Genomic DNA, 22476 nt, shown 5'->3' with positions numbered 1-22476 from the left:
CGAGAAGTTATTCCTTTTTCAAGATTAAGTATATCAAATTTCGCAGCTCAGGGTAATTTCGATACCACAAGCTAAAATTAAAAGAATCATTATCAATAATATTGCCCGTATGTTTTTCTTTGCTCAACTATTAACATAAAAGTATCATTTTTTATTTTGATCCTTGTATGTAAATAACGAACTTTCTCAAGTTATTTTGGTCCTATTGGAATTAATTTGCAAAAAAGTTTTTTGTTATGTTGCGAAATGTAGTAACAATAATGTAAGATATAAACTAAGTTTCTATCATCTGCTTTCAAGAAGAAATTCTAGATCTAGAGAGGAACTATTGCAAACAGAGGATCACCATCCTGTCTGATAGCCAAGCAGCCATTAGAGCTTTAAGCTCCAATATTATAAAATCCAAACAAAATCGTTTGGGATTACCTAGAAAAATTAAGAGAGCTTGGCAAAAATAATAAAATTACCCTACTGATAGCTGATAAGCTCGCTGAGGCGCGGGCAGACAAGCCCTTCATGGGACCTGAACACTTCTGAGATTTCAGCTACAGAACAATAGAAGAAGTATTGGAAAATAAGGTAGATAGGAGTTAAACCAATTATTGGGTCAACCAACAGGGACTGAGATAGGCAAAGACACTATAACCAGAATAGTAATACGAATACTAACAGATCGCCTCAATAGACACCTAAAGACGCTAGACTTGGCAGATAATCTTGTATCCACATTCTCTCGAAGTGTGTAACACTAAGGAACTATAGAGTACTACACTTATGAGCGTATGAAATAGAAGATGAAGATCTTTGGCACCTATAAATAACTAATAAGGTCCATATTTGTAATTTTTGAAAAGTCCACTGGATTGTTATTTTTCTAACTCTCTAAATTCATAAGATAAATACTCACATTTCAGTCTTAAAACTGTGCTTTACGTATAGGAACAACTTTACAAATTTAAAACACAAAGAAACATCTCAAAAGCTGTCTCGAAAATAAGTAAAAGTGCACGGTTACAAATAAGCGTTGACGTTTGTTCACACTACAAGGACTTTTTGAGGTTATGTTCTCGAAAAGCCTATTATCAAATGACAGGTGATAATTCAAGATCTTTTAAGGGAATTTTAGGTTATGTACTCATTAATAAGGACAACCAATTTTTTTAATACCTGCTGTGAGTATGCCGCTTTAGTAAAGCAACGCCCAATGTATCAGTTTACAAGTGGAATTGGGAGACATCTAGTTATTTTTAGTCGAACAACCAAGTAGATATCTGTCAAATTAGCAGTTAGATTGACATTTGAATCTGTGGCAAATTTAACTCAAAGTTTTTTTTATTTTTTTTATTATGGCCTGAGGTGGTGTAGTTTGAGTGATTTTCTGTTTCCGTTTCTTGTTCGTTTTCTTGCTCCATGTCAAGCAGCCCTAACGATACCGCCGCTTTTTCGCTAAAAAATAGTTAATATAGTATTTCTTATCAATTATTGAAAATCTTCACGTAATAGCTGCTTTTTATTCACATTCAAGGGAACTGAGACACCCAGTTATGTGAGTATCTTATATCAAATAATGACGTCACTACTCAGTGAATAAAAGTGACACGTAATGTGATTTAATATTCTCAATATAATTTATAACATTTTTTGCTTATTTTGATAACAAAATCTGACAACGTGGTGCCTTCAACCTCACTCTTAATCTGAAGTCACGAAACTCACTAAAGCACATTCTCTCAAGCTTGTGCAGATTGCTGGTAAAAACTCAGTTGGTTGTCACTTGTGATAGTGAAAAGGAACGTGCATTGAACTGAATTATGACGTCACTAGTTGGAATATACTGAGTTTTGATGTAAATGGAATGCAGCCAATAAGAAATTTTTACTCATATATAAGAGTGAACAACGCTGCCAGCTATAATGTTTCAATGACATGAAAATCTGCTTTTACTGCAAATCTAAGCAGAGCGATTTATTCCAAAAAATGGGGGTTACATTGTAGAAAAATTATATCTATCAATTTGCTATTCTATACTATTCTATAGCAATCAACAATCTTTTTGCTCCTCAAAATTTGACCACGTGACACCGCAATTTTATCATCTATATCTTTTAAAAAATGAATAATCGTTAGAAAAATTGAAAAGAAAAACTCATAAACCAAATATTTTTTATTAATCACTCTACCTTTATTTGAACTGAATCTCTCTGAAAATAAGGCGATTAGATTAAATATATGGATATGTAACGGCAAAGGAAGAATCAGGGAGGAAAACAGACCTTCTAGGACGGAAAACGAGGAATATGATTATGAAAAAGTATGTAGGAGTGCTGATAACGAATACGGATGATTTAACGAGCTAGAAAATCGGATATCAGAGGGTTGTAGAACAATGGGGTACCTAAATAATATTACGAGAGCAAAAAGAATATCTAAAGCAGAAATGATGCGATTATATAAAACTATGATTAGGCAAACCGTATGGGTGTGAGTTCTGGGTACTAACCCAGAAGTTTTGAAAAAATAAAAGTGTAGGAGATAGAAGTACTTCGAAACCTACTAGAATGAACAACGATTCATAGAAAAGAACAAAAATATTACACAAGAAGTCATGATGAGTGCAAACAGAATTGCCAAGAGATCAAATGGAGGGAGAGGAAAGAGAAACAACTTAGGACAAAAACGGATGGAGCTTAATGTGTTGGAATATATTTAAGTTTGAAATATATATTTTGTAAATTTTTTATTGTGAAAATTTAGCCATGGGCCTTCAAGACCTGAATTGGCTCCTTTTGTATTTGATTGACACTAAGCACTACTAGAAATACCATCTGATATAAAAAAATCGGTGATACAGGATCATGGCACAAATTTAGGAAATTAGTGTGTTGTGATCGAGTGTACAAAATTTCAAACAAATCTGATGTTTTAAAGTGCTCAGTACGGTTGAGAATGAAAATTTCTAAGTTTAGCATATCACAAAAAATAAATGTGACAAAATTAGATTCCGCACCCAAAATTAACCAGGGACCAAAATATTTGTTGCTATGTTTAAACAAAAAAAAAACAACAATATTTTATCATAATAATCACATAAGTAATATTTAAATAATCGGCTTAAAACCCAGTCTTAATACTCTTCATGTAGATGTCGCAAAAATGTGAATTGTAGGAATTGACATCCCTTATCTTTAATTAAGATGAAAATGCTGGGGAAGAATATTGTCCACCCTCCAGACGCCTCTGTCGAATCACGTGATGATACAGTATGTGCTCTAGTGGTAAAGTAGTATCGATCTTTGAGAGACCTGTATGCTAAGTTCTCTCTCCAGTCCAAATTTTTACATGAAAACCTAAATATACTCCCCGGGTATTCCATATATATATCGTCATGTTTTCACAACTTACTTTTTTCGTAAGTTATACAGAATGCTTCGGAAAATCCACTGCATATACAGGAGTGAAAATGTATTTTGAGCGTGGTTGTAATTAGCAGGATAAATTTGTTTATTGAATGCTAGAGAATTTTTTTATATTCACAGTTAACGTCTTACTTTCTTTAAATGTCAAGTTAACGACTGATTGTAATTACATTATATAATACTTGTTATTTTATTTAATGACAGTAGAATAAGATAGCTGTTGAAATATTCGTTTCAAATCTGCTTTCTTGCATTCTGTGTTCAAGAAACCCTGTAGTTACGAGGGTTATCTGAAAATCTTCCGACTTCAACCTGAAGATGTCAATATAATTTGGGTAATATATTTGATTGAGAGATCTCGGCCATTTTGGACGCTTAGTTTCTGTTTCACAATCGTAAGACAGATTTTTGTGAAAATAGAAAGAATCCTGTATCTAGGAATCATTGAATATTTGCTTTTAAAAGGCAATACAGCTACGAAAATGAAAGAGAAGTTAGTTGCTGTGTATGAAACTCTCCACCAACATTTACCACCAAAAAAATTTTGAGACTGCACAAAAATTGTGAGAATCTGCAGTATTATCGAAAATTTCGCCAAATAGTACTAAACCACCGTTGGAATAAAGTTAGAAAGATAGAATATGCTATGGGCATATCAAAAGAACGCATTTGCAATATACTGATTGAAGAGTTATGATGTTATGAAGAGCTATCCACGTCTTGGGTGCGCGTTTGCTCACTTTAGACCAAATGCACAGACGAATGAACATTTCCCAGGCTTTATAAACGCGATTTTAACAAAATAAGTCGAATTTTTTGCATATTTATAATTGTAGATGAAATTTGGATCCCCCACTACTAAACTAAAAAAACAGTCAAGACAGTAGAAGACGGAACTGCTCGGAAAAAGGCAAAGACGTTTCATCGGCCGGAAAAGTGATGGTTGCAATATAAATAAAATACTTCCTATTAAACTCTGTTTTTTCATTTATTTCTTAGTATGTGATTAAATTGGGGTGTTAAATTCTCAAACACTCATGTGACATGTAATCATTGAAAAAATAGTCGAATGTAGTGGTCTTAAATTTCATTTCGTACATAATATTGACAATAAAGTACCAATAACACTGATATACAAAATTGTAATTTTAAAGTATACAAATACAATTGAAATCTTCATTCTATCGTAACGAGGTCTGGGTATTAAATAACGAGACTGTTTACGAAAAAGGATTTTATAATGAAAATTATTCTACATTCGAATGCTCTCCTTTAATATACTCCATTCTCCTCGCCACACACCTTTCCATACTTTTTTCCATTGATCAAAGCGGTGCTGGAAGTCTTCTTTGGTGAAAGCCTTTAGGAGCTCTGCCGTTTTTAGCTTTACTGCTTCCATCGACTCAAATCGGGTCCGTTGCAAATCAGATATTTTTCTTTCTTTCAAGAAAATCTGAGCAGACCCGTTGACGCAAGAGCTTTTGGTCTTTTTGGCACAGACTTTTGTCATGTGTTAATTCCTCGTGTAAAATTTTTCTAACCATTTCTTTATCGGCGTTTACAGCCTCGGAAATCATCTGGATGCTCATTCGACGATCAGCACGTACAATTTGGTTGATTTTGGTCATGTTTCCGGAGTTGAAACAGTCACAGAGTGACCTGGGCGCTGGTCATCTTCAGTGCTCTCTCGGCCCTCACTAAGGCACTTACTCAAAAACACGCGCACGAGATAGAGAATTGTCCCCGTAGGCCTCTTGCAACAATTTATAGCACTGAATTGGTGTTTTATTGGTAATTATAAGTTAGTTTTATTCAAAAATCGTTTGGTAATAATAATATGGTATAATAATAATTTGGTAATAAATTTGAACACCTAATTAATTATAACAGCGACAGCAAGTCGGTAGTCATGGATATCTGGTATTGTTGGTAAATATCGATTGTCAAGTAGACATCAGTTTTTACGCTGCTTTCAAAATGAATCCCGAACACGATGAAAATATATAGTTGCCCAATTAGTTTGTTTTACTAAGTTTGTAAGAGCCAATGTTTTTTTCTTCAAATTTCAATTAGAGAGCTCAAATGCAATTACTTTTAGTCCTAGGATTAAAAGTAGCGTTTTTAATCCTAGGATTAAAAGTAGCGTTTTTAATCCTAGGATTAAAAGTGTTGCTAAGCAACGAGCAAATTTTTGTACGGTAAGGGAATTGATGGCTTTTGCACCTGAAAATAGTACAAAAATGTCAACATTTTTTGATGGTTAGAGAAAAATATATTTTTTTACTCAAGTTATCAAGCATCCAATTCAACCTTAATAAATATGAAGTATGAAAGACTTCAACTATTATTTGGAAAAATATCCAAATGAGCCAGTTATGAGTCAAAAAGGGTAAAAATTTGCCAAAAACAGTGTTTTAGTACGACCTATCATTTTCCTTAGAGAATCTCACGCTAAACTGATTGAAACAAGTCCGATTCGAATTATTGGTTGTCAAATACGGTCGAAATTAACCTAAAAAACGAACAAACGTGTTTCCAAAATTCATTAATCATGTTGCATGACTAAAACTTTCGTGTGTTCTGATACCTGTTAACAATTTCTATTGTAAATAGTTTAAAGGGTAACTGATCAATGCTAGTATGCACTAAAAAACAGGTGTGGACAGTATCACAAACAGGTAATTGCTAATGTGCATCCTGTAAGTGCTGCTACCTGTAAAACCAGTATTGAAATGCTTGTGGAAAATATGTAAAATGTTACTTAGATGTTCCTATTATAAAGACTGTAATTATTTCTGCTAAAATAATTATAAATTTTCAAACTAATAACACAATATTGATATTTTGTCCAAATTTACACAAACTTCTGATAGCTAAGGAACAGTGCAGTAATGCGTTGTTTGACATCCTCCAAAGAAAAAATTTCATGCACTTTATTTTTGGCTCGTACATCACACCTGACCTGCTAAAATTATGCCATAAAATGTGATGAGCAAAATTTTTCATTTTTGAACATTATTCTAAGTAGCAACTTAGTTGGTAAATTTATAATGTTTAGGGTGGCGCGTGTTCCAAAACAGTCCAATTTATTCATTGGAAAAAATGATTTCGTTCTATTATAAATTTTTAAAAAATGAATTAGTCAATAATTTTTTCTGGCACCGATTAGTTAATTTTGGAGGTTTGCCAAATAAACTGACCCGCTGCCTACTTTAATTCGTCGGAACCAGAAAAAAATATAGATGAAGTATCGAGGGTGACATTTTTTTCCTCCCGTCATGTATCCACGGGGTAAAAACTAATAAATATTGATTTTAAATTATCACTCCATAATATGAGGTTCGTACTAAGGAGGGTAGAGGTAAGGAGGACAATCTCATAGGGGAGCTTAGCTTAAAAACTGTCCGCTTGTAGACGGTAAATTATAATTCAAAATTTTACCAGAATGGCGCTCCTGTCGGACGAGATATCATATGAACTTAGTTATTTTAGATAGAGTGAAGTATGCAGTGTTAGTATTTCAAATGACTAGAGTCGTTAATTAAATATTAGTATACAAAATCTAAGCTATTCACGTAGTCCAAAATAATTTTGTAAATATTACCTAGAAAAACTATTGTGAGATGTTAATTAATTATTATGAATTTGTAAGAAAGAAAGTGTCAACTATCACTTCTTTCTTTGTCCTTATTCTTAAATTTCTAGCGCTTTATTTAAAATTTACACTCGTGCGATAGTAGCGCCTCCATAACGTAAAGAATTTGATGGATACTTTCTGTAGCACAGAGATGGTTCTCCTTACCTCTACCCTCCATAGTTCGTACTAACATAAAATCCTGAACTAATTCAAGATTTTTAAATGTACGAATGATCCGATATATTTATTTTATTCCCGATTCCTGATTTCGTTTTTAAATTTTTAAACATATAAATGAGATTTATAATATAGTATTCAATAACGAAAAAACACCGAACGTGAGCAAACCACGTTAAAATTTAAAGTAAAATCTATATAACAATTCGTTCTACGCAAGCGCTATCTCCGAGAAAAATCGCCAAATTTTATGACGGAATAACAGGGATTTAATTCATTGCTTGTTGGAACGTTCAAATTTAGACTATTTCAGACTGTTGTTGGATCGATCCAATAATAGACTTTTGATGTGATAAAGTGAACAATTAAGGAGTAATATAATCTTTAAATTTATTACTAAATCAATTTGAAAAAAAGTATTTGTGATAAATAGTAATCAGTATTTTTGAATGGTTGTAACTCACTATCTGACATTGTTCGTGTATTTTCTTATACAGTGATTTTTAGTGACGTTACAAGGTTTCAGAATCCCTAACATTCCTTACTGTCGCATCGCCTAACTACCTAGACCCAAGGGGGGTAGTCGCTTTTATAAAATACACCCTCGATATCATTCCTCTCGTATGGAACGGAGTCAATCGCAATTAAAGCAAAGATTTATATATCGATGGATTCAGGGCCGGGTTAAGAAAAGGGCATACATGGCTACAGCCCGAAGGCGTCCACAAAAAAATGGCTCTCGCATAGAAACAACTTTTGACATTTGTTATCGCTTTTTTTCCTTCACCTATAGTAATGGGTATATTATTCTCAAATATATGAAAAAACAGATACAAACATGGAAATAGAAACGGTAGTAAGATTATAGGCGCGTGCAAGTGAAACCTGAAGTGGTATCAACGCCACCCTACTATCGAAAACATGTTCGTAAAAATATAAAATCGTCGTAATGGTAATAAATTCATTATAAATAAAAATAATACGGATAATTTAATGCTTTTTTAATTCATTTTGAATTTGTGAAAATGTTGAGTTGATAGTGTGTGTTTTCTTGAAAACGATTTTTTTATATTTAACATTGTGTGTCTTCAATTTCATTTTCTTTCCTGATTAAACAGACTTCAATGTATTACAGTTGTAGTTGGTATTACACAATAAATCAGGTATCCTGTGGAATGTTAAATTCCAAAAAATGACAGCTGTATTTACTTATAACTGCATAGTTGTATACCTTTTCCTTGTTATTCAATGTGAAATTGATATATTTATTTTAATTAAATGGAAATTTTGGATGAAATAAATTTGAAGTTCATGTTATTTGTTATATCATTTCGCTATTATCTATTAAAGCTGTAGAAAAAGTATAGTGCATAACTCGCATGGAATACTAATTTTCCACTATTATAATTTGCAGCATGAGCCATATGCTTCATACTCGTGGGAAATTACTCTCATTTCTTGTTCGTTAAAAAATATACGAAAGTTTTGAGATAGAAAAATAACAAATAGTTATAATTGGGTATTGCTATGTTTTTCAAAATACTTTTCATTAAAATCAATACAATTTTACATGCGTTTGAATCAATTGTCGAAGCATTTCCTCCATTCCAATTGAGGTACCTCCAAAACATGTGATTTGAACCCATCAACCGCTTCTACAGGTATTGAAACACGTTTACCTCGCAATTTATTTTTTGTCTAATAAGAACAAATAATTGGGTGCCAAAAAAGGACTATACGGCGGATGACCCAACAATTCGATGTTTTAAGTGTTCAAAAACGTTTTTGTTCAAACTGATGTGTGAGAGCTCGCATTGTCAGTTTCCCTGATTTTTTCGAACAGTTCTGGCAAACAAATGCTGGTGAACCATTCAGAACTGACCGTTATACGTTGCTTTAATGGACGGTGGCAACATGTCGAGTTATTTGGAAAAAACAGGCGACCATTTGCTTCGAAATGCTTCGTACGCAAACAACTTTTGTTAGATTTGGCTCGACTTGAAAGACCCATACAGTCGATTGTTGTTTAGTTTTGGGTTCATATGCATAGATCCATGATCTTATAAACATCTTTTGAAGCGCACCGCGATCGAATTTTTTGAGCGATTGTCAAATTATGCAGTATCCAAAATGAACAAATCTTTTTGACATCCAAATGTTCATGCAATATTGAATGTATGCAAGTGGAACTAATGCCCAAGTATGCCTCAACTTTCGGTATGTCATATGACGATCTTAAAATATCTGTTCACGCACCAGCGAAATCAGTGTTCTAGATGGTGTTTCATCACTAAAAGACGAAAAGAGGTGATCGGCACACAGCTGTTGGTTAAATCCATTGTCGATAGTCATAGTCATCGCACGAAAATGTTCGATGATTGTTTCCGAGTATCTGTAAACAACTCAAATAGTATCCGTATGACTACTCGTTCACCAAAAGCCAAACTTTAATGTCAGTTCTGACATATTCCTCGTATATATTATGTTTTTTTCACAACTAAACAGTATGAAATAAAAAATATTAGACCCGTTTTAGGTGTTCGAACGGCAATCTCTTCTTCTCGATATTGCCAGATTGTGTTTTCTGTTGATTAGTTGAATTTCATAACATTAGATCAAAACATGTTTTTCATTAAATATATTAAATGAATAAACTTTGAAATTTCATTGTCCTTTAAGAAGAATTTTGTTTAGTATAACTATAAACAATTATTGATTTATTTTCAACAGTTAGAAAGAGAGAGATAAATGCTTTATTGTCAAAAAATTGTTACAATTTGTAGACAAAAGCTTGTAAAAATTGAAAAACAAACATAAAAATAACTAAATAAAGATAAAACAAATGAAATAAAATTTCAATATACCGAATAAAACCATAATGAGTAACTAAATTATAGGAACTAGTAATAGATAATAATTAGTAAATAAGTCTATAGCAAAATTTAAAGCAGTATGCAGCATGTCCAGAATTAAATATGATTATTAGAAGTCGTTTAGAGAGTACAAGACACTTTCCAGTAAATATGCTCTCAAACTATTGCGGAATGCGGTTAAAGATGATATCGATTTGATTTCAATTGGCAAGTGATTGTGCATTTTTTTGCATTGTAAAATATTGAGCCATAACTAATTCTGAACATAAGTGGATAGCCGGGCAACGGTCTTTATGAAATTGGAGAAGCGTGCCTTACGAATTAGGTAAACGGATTCAAAGATGAATAAGGAAGGTAGAGAGTTAATTATTAACTGATTATTGAAAAGTTTGAACAATCAGTTTCAACATAAATTCCCGTTGATGTTCCATATTGCTGCTGATCAGATTTTCTTGAAGAGTTGATTCCACAAGTTTATCAGATATCTTAATTTTTTAAAAATACTCGTAAGATGTACAATTCAGTATTTTATTAGAAATCTCACTGTGTTATTAGAACTTTCTTCTACTGCTTCTGCTACAGAGGCAGATTTCCAGCCATCGTGACGTTTTATGGACTTATTTTTTTCAAAATAACAGTCGTTTAAAAGCGATATCTTATCGGCACAAAAAACAACGTGAAAATGTATTCGAACTAGGTGTTTATTTCTTGTATATTTCAGACGAAGTCAATTCACATTTACAGTTATACAAAAAATGTTGTTTGTATTTCATGTATAAAATTTGTGTTTTTATGGCACATTCGAGAGAATGTACCCGCGATCTCGGCGAAAATATCTTTTTATAAGATGTGATCTGTAGGATCAAGACTAACCCGCTTTGTTTTATCTCACTATAAGTAAACCATACTTCAGACATCTTTCTCATAGAACTAATATTAAAGATAGAGTGAGCGATGTGTAGAAACTGCTGATAAAGAGAGAAAGAACTCGGTATACTACTCTCTATTTGTCCCTACGCTATTCTTACTGGACTGCCATGACGTCGAGTTTCGAGTCATAGGAAGGCTAAAATTTTAATAGCGAGTAAATAGAGGTAGAGAGTGATAAAGCGTTGCTCTTTCTCCATCTTTCAATAGTACAATATCACTTACATGGTGTTATCTCTATCTTTAATTTTAATTATATATTCTTTCTACGGTTCAAGTACTTGATTCGTCTTTTCATACTTCCATGGATTCAACTTTATTCATTCACTTATATCAAACAATCTTTTTCAAATTTAAGATAATTCTAGATTCGATTTTTTTTATTGTTAAATGCTGAAAAAATTTATTCGATGGAAAATTGTTGCGGAAGGGCCTTCATTCCTTCGTTGCTCCAATGCCTCCAGACCTCTAAATCCAGCCCTGGGTTATGTTTCTATATAATAATTAAGGATCGTATAGGTGCACGAATAACTTTTTCAATATGAATAAAAGTAAAATATGTATTCAATATATAATTTAGTACGTGAAATACAAAATAGCTTTTTGTATTTATATAGAATTGGAAAAATTCTAGTTAAAACCAACATTTTTTTTTATTTATGTTGTTAGTATTCTTTTTCTCGACGATACATTTTTTTAAATTATCCCATAATAATTCAAATCTAATTATTAATAAGAAGGCGAAGTAAACATTCAAGTAAATGATAGAAGATGATATTTTTACTTTGTTCGTGTTTCAAAAATATCCTATTGGACCATCCTGTAAGTGATAAAAACTTATGTATATATATTTTTTTCTATGACCCCCTTTATTATTTTGGTTGCATCATTTTTCGTCTACGACTATTTAATAGTCATTATTTCACTAAGATAAACAATTTGACAATGTGACTAAACATCTATGACTTGGGAAAACTCCCCTGCATATTGGGATATACATTAGAGCGTCGATTATCCGAACTAATGTTGTCAAGAGATGGTTCGGTTAATAAAAAGTTTAGATAATCGAAATTTTTATTTATTTTTTATATACTGGGTTTTCCAATAAGAGGTGTTAATTTGAACAGCTCGATATTTCGGTAAATGTCACTTTTGAAGCTGTCATTTTTTGACATTTGACAAGTAGAAACTACGCCATTAATGAAAATGGAACGATACACGCTTCAACAACGCATTGAAATTATTAAAATTCACTAAAAAATGGTGAAAGTTTGGCAGAGACGGTTCGTAAAACTAAAACATTTTTGGGTCGACGTGAAGCACCTTCTCGGACCGCAATACAGAAATTGGTGGAAAAATTTGAGCTGTTGGGACAAGTTAGTGATGTGAAGAATAAAACCCGTGCACGTCGCTCAAGAACAACTGAGAATATTGCTGCTGTAGCCCAAAGTGTTGAAGAAAACCCAGGTTTGTCCATTCCTCGTCGTTCTTTGGAATTAGCCATTCCTCAAACGTCATTACACCGTATTTTGCATAAAGACTTGGGTATTAAGGCCTATAAAGTTCAGTTAACACAAGAACTCAAGCCGGCCGATCATCAACAACGTCGTGTCTTTGCTGATTGGGTCCTTGAATTGCATGAAAATGATCCGGAATTTCGTCGAAAAATCATGTCAACTGATGAGGCCCATTTCCACCTTGGTGGTTACGTCAATAAACAAAATTGCCGAATCTGGGGCTCGGAAAACCCAAGAGTTATTGTTGAAAATCCTCTCCATCCTCAACGCGTGACTGTTTGGTGCGGTTTATGGTCTGGCGATGTCATTGGACCTTACTTTTTCGAAAATGAGGCTGGAGCAACAGTTACGGTGAATGGATTGCGCTATCGAGAGATGATTAATGATTTTTTATGGCCGGAATTGGATGGTATTGATTTGGACAACGTTTACTTTCAACAAGACTTTCTGAGAAAAATAATTTAATTTTTGTTTAATTTTATTCAAAATGACAAAAACCGGTTCCAATAATCCAACGTTGTGATAATCGACGCTATACTTCACTTTCAAAACTATTTTTCTTGAATTATAGAGTTATATATAGTGAAGTAATAGTTGTGGACAAAATTCGCATATTATTGTTTGTTTAATATAATAATGTATATTCATAATTTAACTATAGTCTTAGATAATAATTAAGAACAAATTGTTATTACTTTTAAAACATTTTCTAAATTGTTTCATTCAAATTCCTGTTATTAGTAATCGTTAATTGCATACAATACATTCCTTCTGACTAATTTCACTATCTCTTCAATAAAATACAACCTGAAGTGAAAAAAGAAAATTAATTGGAAAGGTAATACAAGGAGTTTAAAAAAAATTATGGTGTATAAAAGCGGATCCAAATACCTAAATTCATTACTTCAGTTACCAAAACAGGATAAATTTGAATTACAAATTGACATGTGACCTATACTTCAACCCCAAAACAAATTTAAAAAAAAAATAACATAAATTAAAGATAGTGGATGTTTAAAACTCAAGTAATAATAAAGCAAATTTGGTACACAATACTTTTTACGTATTATATAGAGGGCGTTTCAAAAAGAATCGTCTGATTTTATATGTTACTTTCATATTGAAAGTTTTATTTTACATATAATTTACCCTGTTCAATATCGCCCCCTTTTAAAATTTCACTTGTCTATCCAATACTTCCAATTTCTTCCACACCTTATCTAGAATATTTTGAGTGATGGATTCGATGGCTGCTCTAATACGGTTCTCTAGTTTAACCAATGTTGTTTGAAGGGGAGGGATATAAACAGTGTCTTCAACAAACATCCATAAAAAATCACATACAGTAAAGTCCGTTGACCTTGGATACTAGTGATGTACAGAATTGACTTTATACAGAAATCACAGATTCGTATCTGGCAAAGCATATAACTCAAAACGCTTTCTGCTGCGCAGACACTATTTTGACAACCACTGAGCTAGTTGTTGACAGAAGTGCGTTACTGCTGTCTAGCGGAAACCATGTAAAACACTTTAGATCCATAGATTATGGAGGGTATATGAAAAAGTGTCCGTGGAAGTGTGTTAAATAAGGGTGGCGTCACATAAGCATCAGAATACATTTTAAAGGAAGCGCCAAATATTATTTACGCCATACACCAGCGCTATTCTTGAAGGTTTTGAACTATTATTTATCGCATACAGCTGGACACTTTTACAACTTTCCTCCTATATAAGATACGCCTCTTTACATCAACTTTCCATATTATAGATGAATAGCTACTATTTTTTTTAAATCAATGTACTCATAGAGTAACCGAAATAATGAATTTATAGCATGTAGTCAGTGATTTTTAAGAGGTATAGGATTTGAATTTGAAAAAAACCAGAAAACATTTTAAAAAATGAATGAAATCTTTATTGGAATCGAAAGAACGATCAGTATAATTTAATGTTTGAAGATGATTTCTTGCAAATGTTAGCCGCAACTCCGCTTTAGATAGCCCATGCGCAAGGTCCAATTTTGGCACACTCTCTCCAACATATCGGCCGGTATTTCACGAAAAAATGCTTCAATATTGGCTTCCAGCGCGTCATCGTTGCTGGTTTATCCTTCTAGACATTAGCCTTAACTTGGCCCCACAAGAAAAAGTCCAAACGCGTTAAATCACACGATCTAGGCGACCGATTGACGGGCCCCAATCGTGAGATGAACATCGAAGGCGGTTCTCAATTTGGCCATTGATTCGCACGCCGTGTGGCATGTGGCACCGTCTTGTTGAAACCATATGTCACGCATGTCCAATCTTCCATTTTGGGCAAAAAAAATCGTCAATCATCACACGGTAGCGCTCGCCATTTACTGTAACGTTGCGACCATCGTCGCTTTTGAAGAAGCCTGATGATGCCACCGGCCGTTAATCCACACCAAACAGTGACTTTTTCGGGATGCATTGGTAGCTCTTGCAATGCTTCTGGCTGGTCATCACTCCAGATGCGGTAATTTTTCTTGTTGACGTACTTTGCCAGCGCCCATTCACCAAATGTTAGACGTTGTGGGAGATCGTGTGGCTTTAATTTTTGCACCAGCCGTATCTTATTAGGTTTAGACCCAAATTCTTTCGCAAAATTTTCCACGTAGAGGAATAACAGAGGCCTAATTGCTGCGAACGGCGGCGAATCGACGTTTCACGGTCATCAGTAACACTGGCGGATACAGTCGCAATATTTTCTTCAGTCCTCACTGTACGTTTGGGTGTTAGTGGTTTAATGTCCAATAGTGTAAACTGGGTTCGAAATTTAGTCACAAGCTTCCGAATAGTTCCCTCAGTAGGCCGACCAAACTACCCAAAAATTGGAAGAAGTGCGCGATACACTCTCTTAACAGAGCATGAATTTTGATATGAAAATTCAATAATTTTCAAGCGTTTTTCGTTCGTAAGTCGATTCATGATTAAATTATGGACCAAACTGAACATGTTTGACAATGACACAAGAAACGATTCACGAGTAATTTGTCAAAAACAGTGTTGCCAAAAAGATAGCAGCAAAAAAATCACTCGTTGTTAGACAAAAATTAGTATAATAATATCCATTGATATAATCGACACCGAGTATAAAATTGTTAATGGATTTAACAAATAGAACCAGATAGTAATTGTATGTGCCAAATTGAATTAATTCAAATATTTATTTTTACTCAACTTAATTTTAATCAACCCTTACTTTTTCCTCACAATTTCTTATTTAAAAATTCAGTATACATGGTATACATCAAAAAAATAAATTATATTGTATCAAAACCATTTAACAAATTCTCATTAACTATAAACATGTTTACATGACCACTACACCAACACTCACAATTACACTGTTTGATCAAGCTATCGTCTTCAGAGACTGAAGGTAAACTGTTCACCTGTCACTCTCTGAAGACGATAACTTGATCAAACAGAGTAATCGTGAGTGTTGGTGTAGTTGTGATGTAAACAGTGTGTTCAGTAAGAATATCACCAACGGATCCACGAATTCCAACTTAGATGTTCTGGTATTATTACCTAATAATAGAGAAAATAGATAGGATGGGATACATCAAGACTTGTGTGGATTTAATCTGATAAAAGTTTATTGTTTACAGGGATCTGCAGAACAACTACGCTGTGAATAATACTACAGCACAGATGGTAAATCAACAACCCGCTCACCAGCCCACTAGAACACAGTCTAGCACAGTTCCAGAAGAACGGAATAGTATAACTAATGGCCGGTCCATGCTGTGTATTAATAGAAATAATAATAAACTAATACCTTTATCGGACACTTCTCCAACCAGTAGTAGTAATACCATTCCATATAAGATGCAGAAGGCACTAGTGGAAGGAAAAATGATTCCCTGCATCAATATGAAACCAAATGTGTGGAAAGATATGTTAGTGACGTTGCCAGATTTAGTAACAAACTTCTTCAATAATGTACCAGTGCACTCGTGTCAGCAGGTCATGCAAGTACTAGGAATAGAAGTGTACAAAGCTAATGCGTAAGTAATTTAATATTATCCATTGCGATTTCATGGATTTCAGAATTGTAGGAGTATTCGAAATCCATAATTATTTGGATTATATCCTGTATGAAATAAAAATCAAGGAAATTTTCAAAAAGTTGTGCTCTAACCAAAATTTCATTACAAAAATATCCAACGAATTCTGTAAGATATTTTCAGGAGGCATTCTTAAATCTCTTCATTTCAATATTATTTAATGTTGCTTCCCCTTGTTTTTCCGTCAAGAGCACACTTATAAGCCAATTTTTAGTTGATAATTATGCATTTTGTAATTTAATTTCTAATCTTCTGCAAATTACATAAGAATTATTCTTCGTAATTTATAATAAGATCAGTATAAAACCATTATTTATTAGGGTTTTTTTATGTAAACTTTATGCCTATTATTGTTCAATTTGGGTGATCTGTGTTTGGTATGCTGCCTATTATTATTGTGGTTGAACTGTTTAAATACAGTATAGTAAAACCTTGATAAAAAGAACCTATAAATTAGAAAATCCTCCATGTAAGGTATAAAGTTACCGATCCGAACCCCTTGGGACCCACAAACTCTTTGTAAAGAATTTTGTTACCTCTGTGTAAGAAATTTCGGCTATCTGGACCTTCTCTCTATTAAAGACAATTTCCAAACTCTACCTCTGATTAAGGTCCCTCTTCCCCTTCATCAATTATGCGTTATTAATTTGTTTGCAAGCAGCTCCTTTCTGCTTCCTAAAACAATTCTAAATGTATTATGAGGTTTGTTCTTGATAGCTGCACTGGAACTGTACTGAACTGGACCAGTGCTGGTAGTTCATGAGTGTATAGAATGAGTTTGATCGGATATAAAGAATGATATAATACAGAGAGCAATGGAGCATTTGTTGATTGTTGTATTTGATGTGATTCAGGCCTTGTAGTATTAACAATAATGGAAAACGATTTAGTACTTTTTGATATTTTACATACGTCCGATGACGAAGATGTAGTGCCACCGTTTTCAGAAATGTTATTTGAGGATCATAATGGTAAGAAAATATATATAAATGTAGAATAGTTGATAAAATAGAAATATATATTAAAACCTTACTTTTTTGCACTACATTGATTACACTTATTGCATTGTCTTGTACTGCACTAGATGAACAGACTCTGCAAGCAGTACAGTGAACTGGGTGAACTACTGCTCTTGCACAGCTACTAAGAACAGCGCTGGTTCTGCTCAATAAACGTTTTAGTGTACACTTCCTGAACTAGTTCTACCAGTGCAGCTACCAAGAATAATCCTCTTGTGAACGACATTCCGAAGCAAAAGTTCCTCTCCTAAAGCCAGAAACCTGTGCTAACCTCTACATAATAAATTTTTGACTAATAAAACCTGAATTGGATAAATATCCTTTTCGAAATATATTTATTTCAGAATATCTATGGTTGAAGTACTTGAACATGTTTGTAGATGATCCTATTCACTGAATGTGACTTCTTGCTTACTCTGATGCGATATTTCACTTCATTATCTCTGAAAAGGAGGAAATAGATCAGAGTAGTTGGTTATACATAAATATTATAATCATGAAGGCATTGATATAATAAAAACCACCTGTGTTTCTGCCTAGTCTTTGTGTTAATTGTCTATATATTTTATTGTGTTTATCAGGTGTTGTAGTACATTATCTGTGTGCAATGTGTTTGTTGATTGAGTTTCACCGACACCTGTAAGAAAGATGAGAAGCGCCTAAGGTGATAACACTTTAGTGTAAATATAGCTATTTACTATTCGATAACATTCAATCATAATTTTTTGACTGCATTGTTAATAAAATGTAGTACTACTGTCAATCTATAGATTTTTTATTTATTCTATATTTTTTTAGATCACAGACAAGGCTTTTGATGGAAAATGGCAGGTGTTCGAATGCGAGTGAAACAGTACCATTAGTGCAAGTTAGGAATGTTATTGACTTCATGCCCCAGCTAAAATATATGTTGAGTGGTCTGATATCTTCGGATGCAGCGGCAAAAAGACAGAGGAATAGCTAGGAGTGGGTGTCTTGGGGCGGGACCTACGATAACATAGACTTTTTCAATTATTAGTGAAGTGAAAACGATCCTTATTTAATAATCGTGTTGTTTTGTATTAACTTGTTCCTACAGTGTAATATATCCATAAATACCGAACTCTCATTAATCGTGAAACATGTGAAATAAGGTAGTTTATGAAGTAATGTTATTTTTTTACATTTTGATTTGTACATTTCATTCAATATGTGTGGATTTATTTCAGACATTTCAAACAGACATTTTAAATTGTTATCACCGATGCCACCAAATACATACCATGTTACGATTTGAGAAAACCATTTCAAATAATATAATTCCTCTTTTCTGATTTTACGTTTTTCTGATACATTATAATAGTTAAAACATTGGAAAATGAGGCCAAAAAAAGACACTAACAACGATTATTCTACTGCTTAATTTTTTTTCACTAGCAGTTTATATTTTTTTATAATTTCTTGGTTAAAATTAGGAACCTTTCCAACATCATTTTAGTAAAACTTGATTTATCACATATTTAACTGAAAAAAAAAAAACAATTAAAACTTAATTAAATGTAGAGAAAGAGATTCGATGGGTATTTTTGGCTAGGATGAGGGACATTTTTTATTTAGGAAGTTTTTGTTGGAGTTAGCCCTGATATAGGAGTTACTCCTCTGCAGGGTTAATTAAAGGGGATAACAAGTCGAGTGTACAATATAACATACTATCCTTCATCGTTGATAAAACTAGAACCACCCTGGTACTATCAAATATATTTGAAATAATAGTGTTGGCATTTGAATTCTATTATTTATTACAAGATCCCATCATCATCCAACATCAAATTTTCCAAATAAAATAAGAATAATACACCAAAACTGCTATCAGGATTTGTATACTGAACTGGTGAATCTAATCGAACATTCTCAGGAAAAATATGGGAACATTATATTTTTTAATCAGATAAAGTAGTATTTACAAGTCAGCCATGTGAAATTATTTCTGTGCTTTATCAAAAGTATATTTTTGTAACTCGCGATTGAAATAGATTTTGGTGAAATGACACAAGGGATTTTATAATCGTTGTCGGCAGATGTATCCATATTTGCTTGAACTAAAAATAATTGAAATTATTCCCAAATTAAAAAAGCGATTGGTATTCGGTTGTTGATCCTTTAACAATTTTAATTCAAATAGTATGTATAGCACAAAACTGCATCCAAGGTCATTGCTACCTGTGATTTGCAACATTTTGCAATTATTAATTGTTCTTCAATACATTTCAATTTTTGCATGCCAAGTATAATTTATAAACAATATGCCATTATACAAATAACATCTTTTTTGTAAACATATAGAAAAATATTTATTTTATTTAATAATTTTCCACTTTCACTTATAAACTAATAGATATTTGAAATAAATACATGTTATTTATTGAGAGTATTCACATTTTTCAACATATGTATTTTTAGTTTTACTGGAATTTAATTGTATGCAGTGATATCTGTATTGATTATAATTTTTCTAAATGTATATTCTACTACGACCACTGGAACTACGGCCCTCAAAGAGCCTTGGCCTCGTCCACCACTTTCCTCCAGTCATCACAGTTCCACGATCGGTGTCTCCACTCCTCACACTTAGCTCCCTCTTCAACATCATCCAGCCATCGTTTGCGCGGTCTTCCAGGCAGTCGCTAGCCCTAGGCATTCTGCTGGTACGTTTTGCACATCCCCTGCTCCTCAGGCATCCGCTCTAAGTGGTCTAGCCATCTAACTCTGGCCCACTTGATTTCTGTCACCAAGCTGAGGTCTTCATAGAGCCGGTAGAGTTCGGTTTTTGTACGGCTGCACCACACGCTCTGCTCGCACACTGGTCCATATATTCAGCTTAAGATATTTCGCTCCCACCTGTTGAGCAGCAGCTCCTCGGACAGAATTGTGCGATAGATCCGCTTTTTCGTTCTTCAATTCAGTAAACGTGACTTTAGCAGTCGTTGGAGACTGAAATATGCTCTAACTCCCGCTTCCACACGTTCTCTTATTTCCATCGAGTTGTCATTATTTTCAGTCCCAGGTACATTTTCGAACTTATACTGGCCTACTTCGAAAGCCCCCGAGGGAGCTCTTCTGTTACTTCCTGCAGCTGCTCAAAACTTTTCATCAGTTCACGCTCTATTCGGCTGAGTAGATCAATGTTTTCAGTGTAGGCCAGGTACTGCACTTGTTCTGTTAAGCAGAGTTTCTGATAACTCGTTTCAGTGTCAGGTTGAAGAGGGTACACGAGAGGGCGTCTCCTTGCTTGAGATCTTGTCCTATTTGGAAATGTATATTTAGTCATTGATGATTTCATTGTATTTTGATATATTTATCAATTTACGTACCATTATATAAAATTTCAAATTGTCATAATAATATAGGTTCATTTGTGTTAATTCCTCTTTATGTTACCGAGAACTAGGTAAATCAATAACATGGATTATTTTCATGGTATGTTCCAGTGTGGTATTTTTTAATGTTTCAACTAATTTAAAATGTCTGTATTGTGTACTTCTCTGTTATTAGATTATTTATTTTCAAATAAAATATAAGGTAATAGCTAGTTATATGAATGTGAAATGTCCAGGGTAGGGGATTAACATAGATATCCTATTATACATAACTAGATATCTAAATATAGATCTTTCTTCTTGAGTTTCATTTATTAAGGTGCATTTTTAAGTCGATTTCGTTGTCAGATCTGATGCATTTTCTGAAATGTTGTGGTTGTTTGACAAACGGACCAGGCAATCATTAAACTATCAATTATATTTAATAACAAGTCGTACAAGAAATAAACAAAAGTCTACCAGCACTCATTTTATTTTTATGAGAAAATGTCTAAAGTGGACATGTTTAATCAATATTTTTATTTTGAATGACGAATGAGATGAAAATTTCATCTGTTTATTTATACATTTATCACCGAAACAATAAAATGTTTATTAGTTGTTTATTGTTTTTTTAGTTTTCAAGTAATGTGAATGAAAATGATTCTAAATTACTACAAATCAACATATTTGCATTTTTTATAAAACAAGCGTTAATATTCTTTGAAGTTTATTGTCAATCTACAGAATTTACTAAAATCTGTTAATGTTCATATTAATACATCCAGTGCACTAAAACACTGATCCTTTCGTTATCACTTTTGTATGATGAGTGAATGAGATATATGCCTTTGACAGAAGACAAACCAAAAAAAATAATTATAAGTATATATTCAAGATAAAAAACCTTTTCTTCTGAGCATTATCCTCTTATTTTACAAAATCATTCTTTTAGAGTGATGCGCACTCTTTTCAATCTTTATATTATTTACCAGCAACATAATGTATCAAAAGATAAATGACAACTTTTTATGTTACACAACGGCAGAAAGAATTATTAAAATGATGAATTTATCATGAATATTTTCAATATGTATTTATTTCATCTTCATTAAGCTGTTCAATGCAGATGTATTGCATTCTTAACATTTTGGCTTGACATTTACTAATTTTTTGATATTTATATCTCGATTTCAAACATTTGGTATTGAAATGTTCATACATTTACTAATCAAGTTTGATAATTCGTAACATTTAATTGCAATTGGAGGTATATTTTTTTGATAAATTTATCATGAAAACTGTATATAAGAATTTGTACTGCTGTTTTGTATCAAGTTTGTATCTAAATAATTTTTCCAACCAGGTGCTTCCCCAGCTTTATATTTTTCAGAATTTCTTGCATGATTTTCAACAAAAATAAATCAGGTATAATTTCACCGGTTATTTTTGTTAGATTGAAGTTTTAATTGAAGAAGT

General features: G+C 33.0%; 1 protein-coding gene across 3 annotated transcripts in view; it reads left to right on the top strand.

Moving 5' to 3' along the window:
- Window positions 1–21876, top strand: part of LOC130891955 (uncharacterized) — an 86990-nt gene extending 65114 nt beyond the window's left edge. For all 3 annotated transcript variants that reach the window (XM_057797204.1, XM_057797291.1, XM_057797120.1), the window contains 2 exons: window positions 16185–16583; window positions 18461–21876. In XM_057797204.1, the coding sequence (XP_057653187.1) occupies window positions 16185–16583; window positions 18461–18626 (565 nt within the window). In that variant the 3' untranslated portion in view covers window positions 18627–21876. The remainder of the gene's footprint in view (window positions 1–16184; window positions 16584–18460) is intronic.
- Window positions 21877–22476: the final 600 nt, after the last annotated feature.

This window comes from Diorhabda carinulata, chromosome 1 (assembly GCF_026250575.1).
Source record: "Diorhabda carinulata isolate Delta chromosome 1, icDioCari1.1, whole genome shotgun sequence".
NCBI classification, from domain to species: domain Eukaryota; kingdom Metazoa; phylum Arthropoda; class Insecta; order Coleoptera; family Chrysomelidae; genus Diorhabda; species Diorhabda carinulata.
This window is presented reverse-complemented; position numbering and strand designations above follow the sequence as displayed.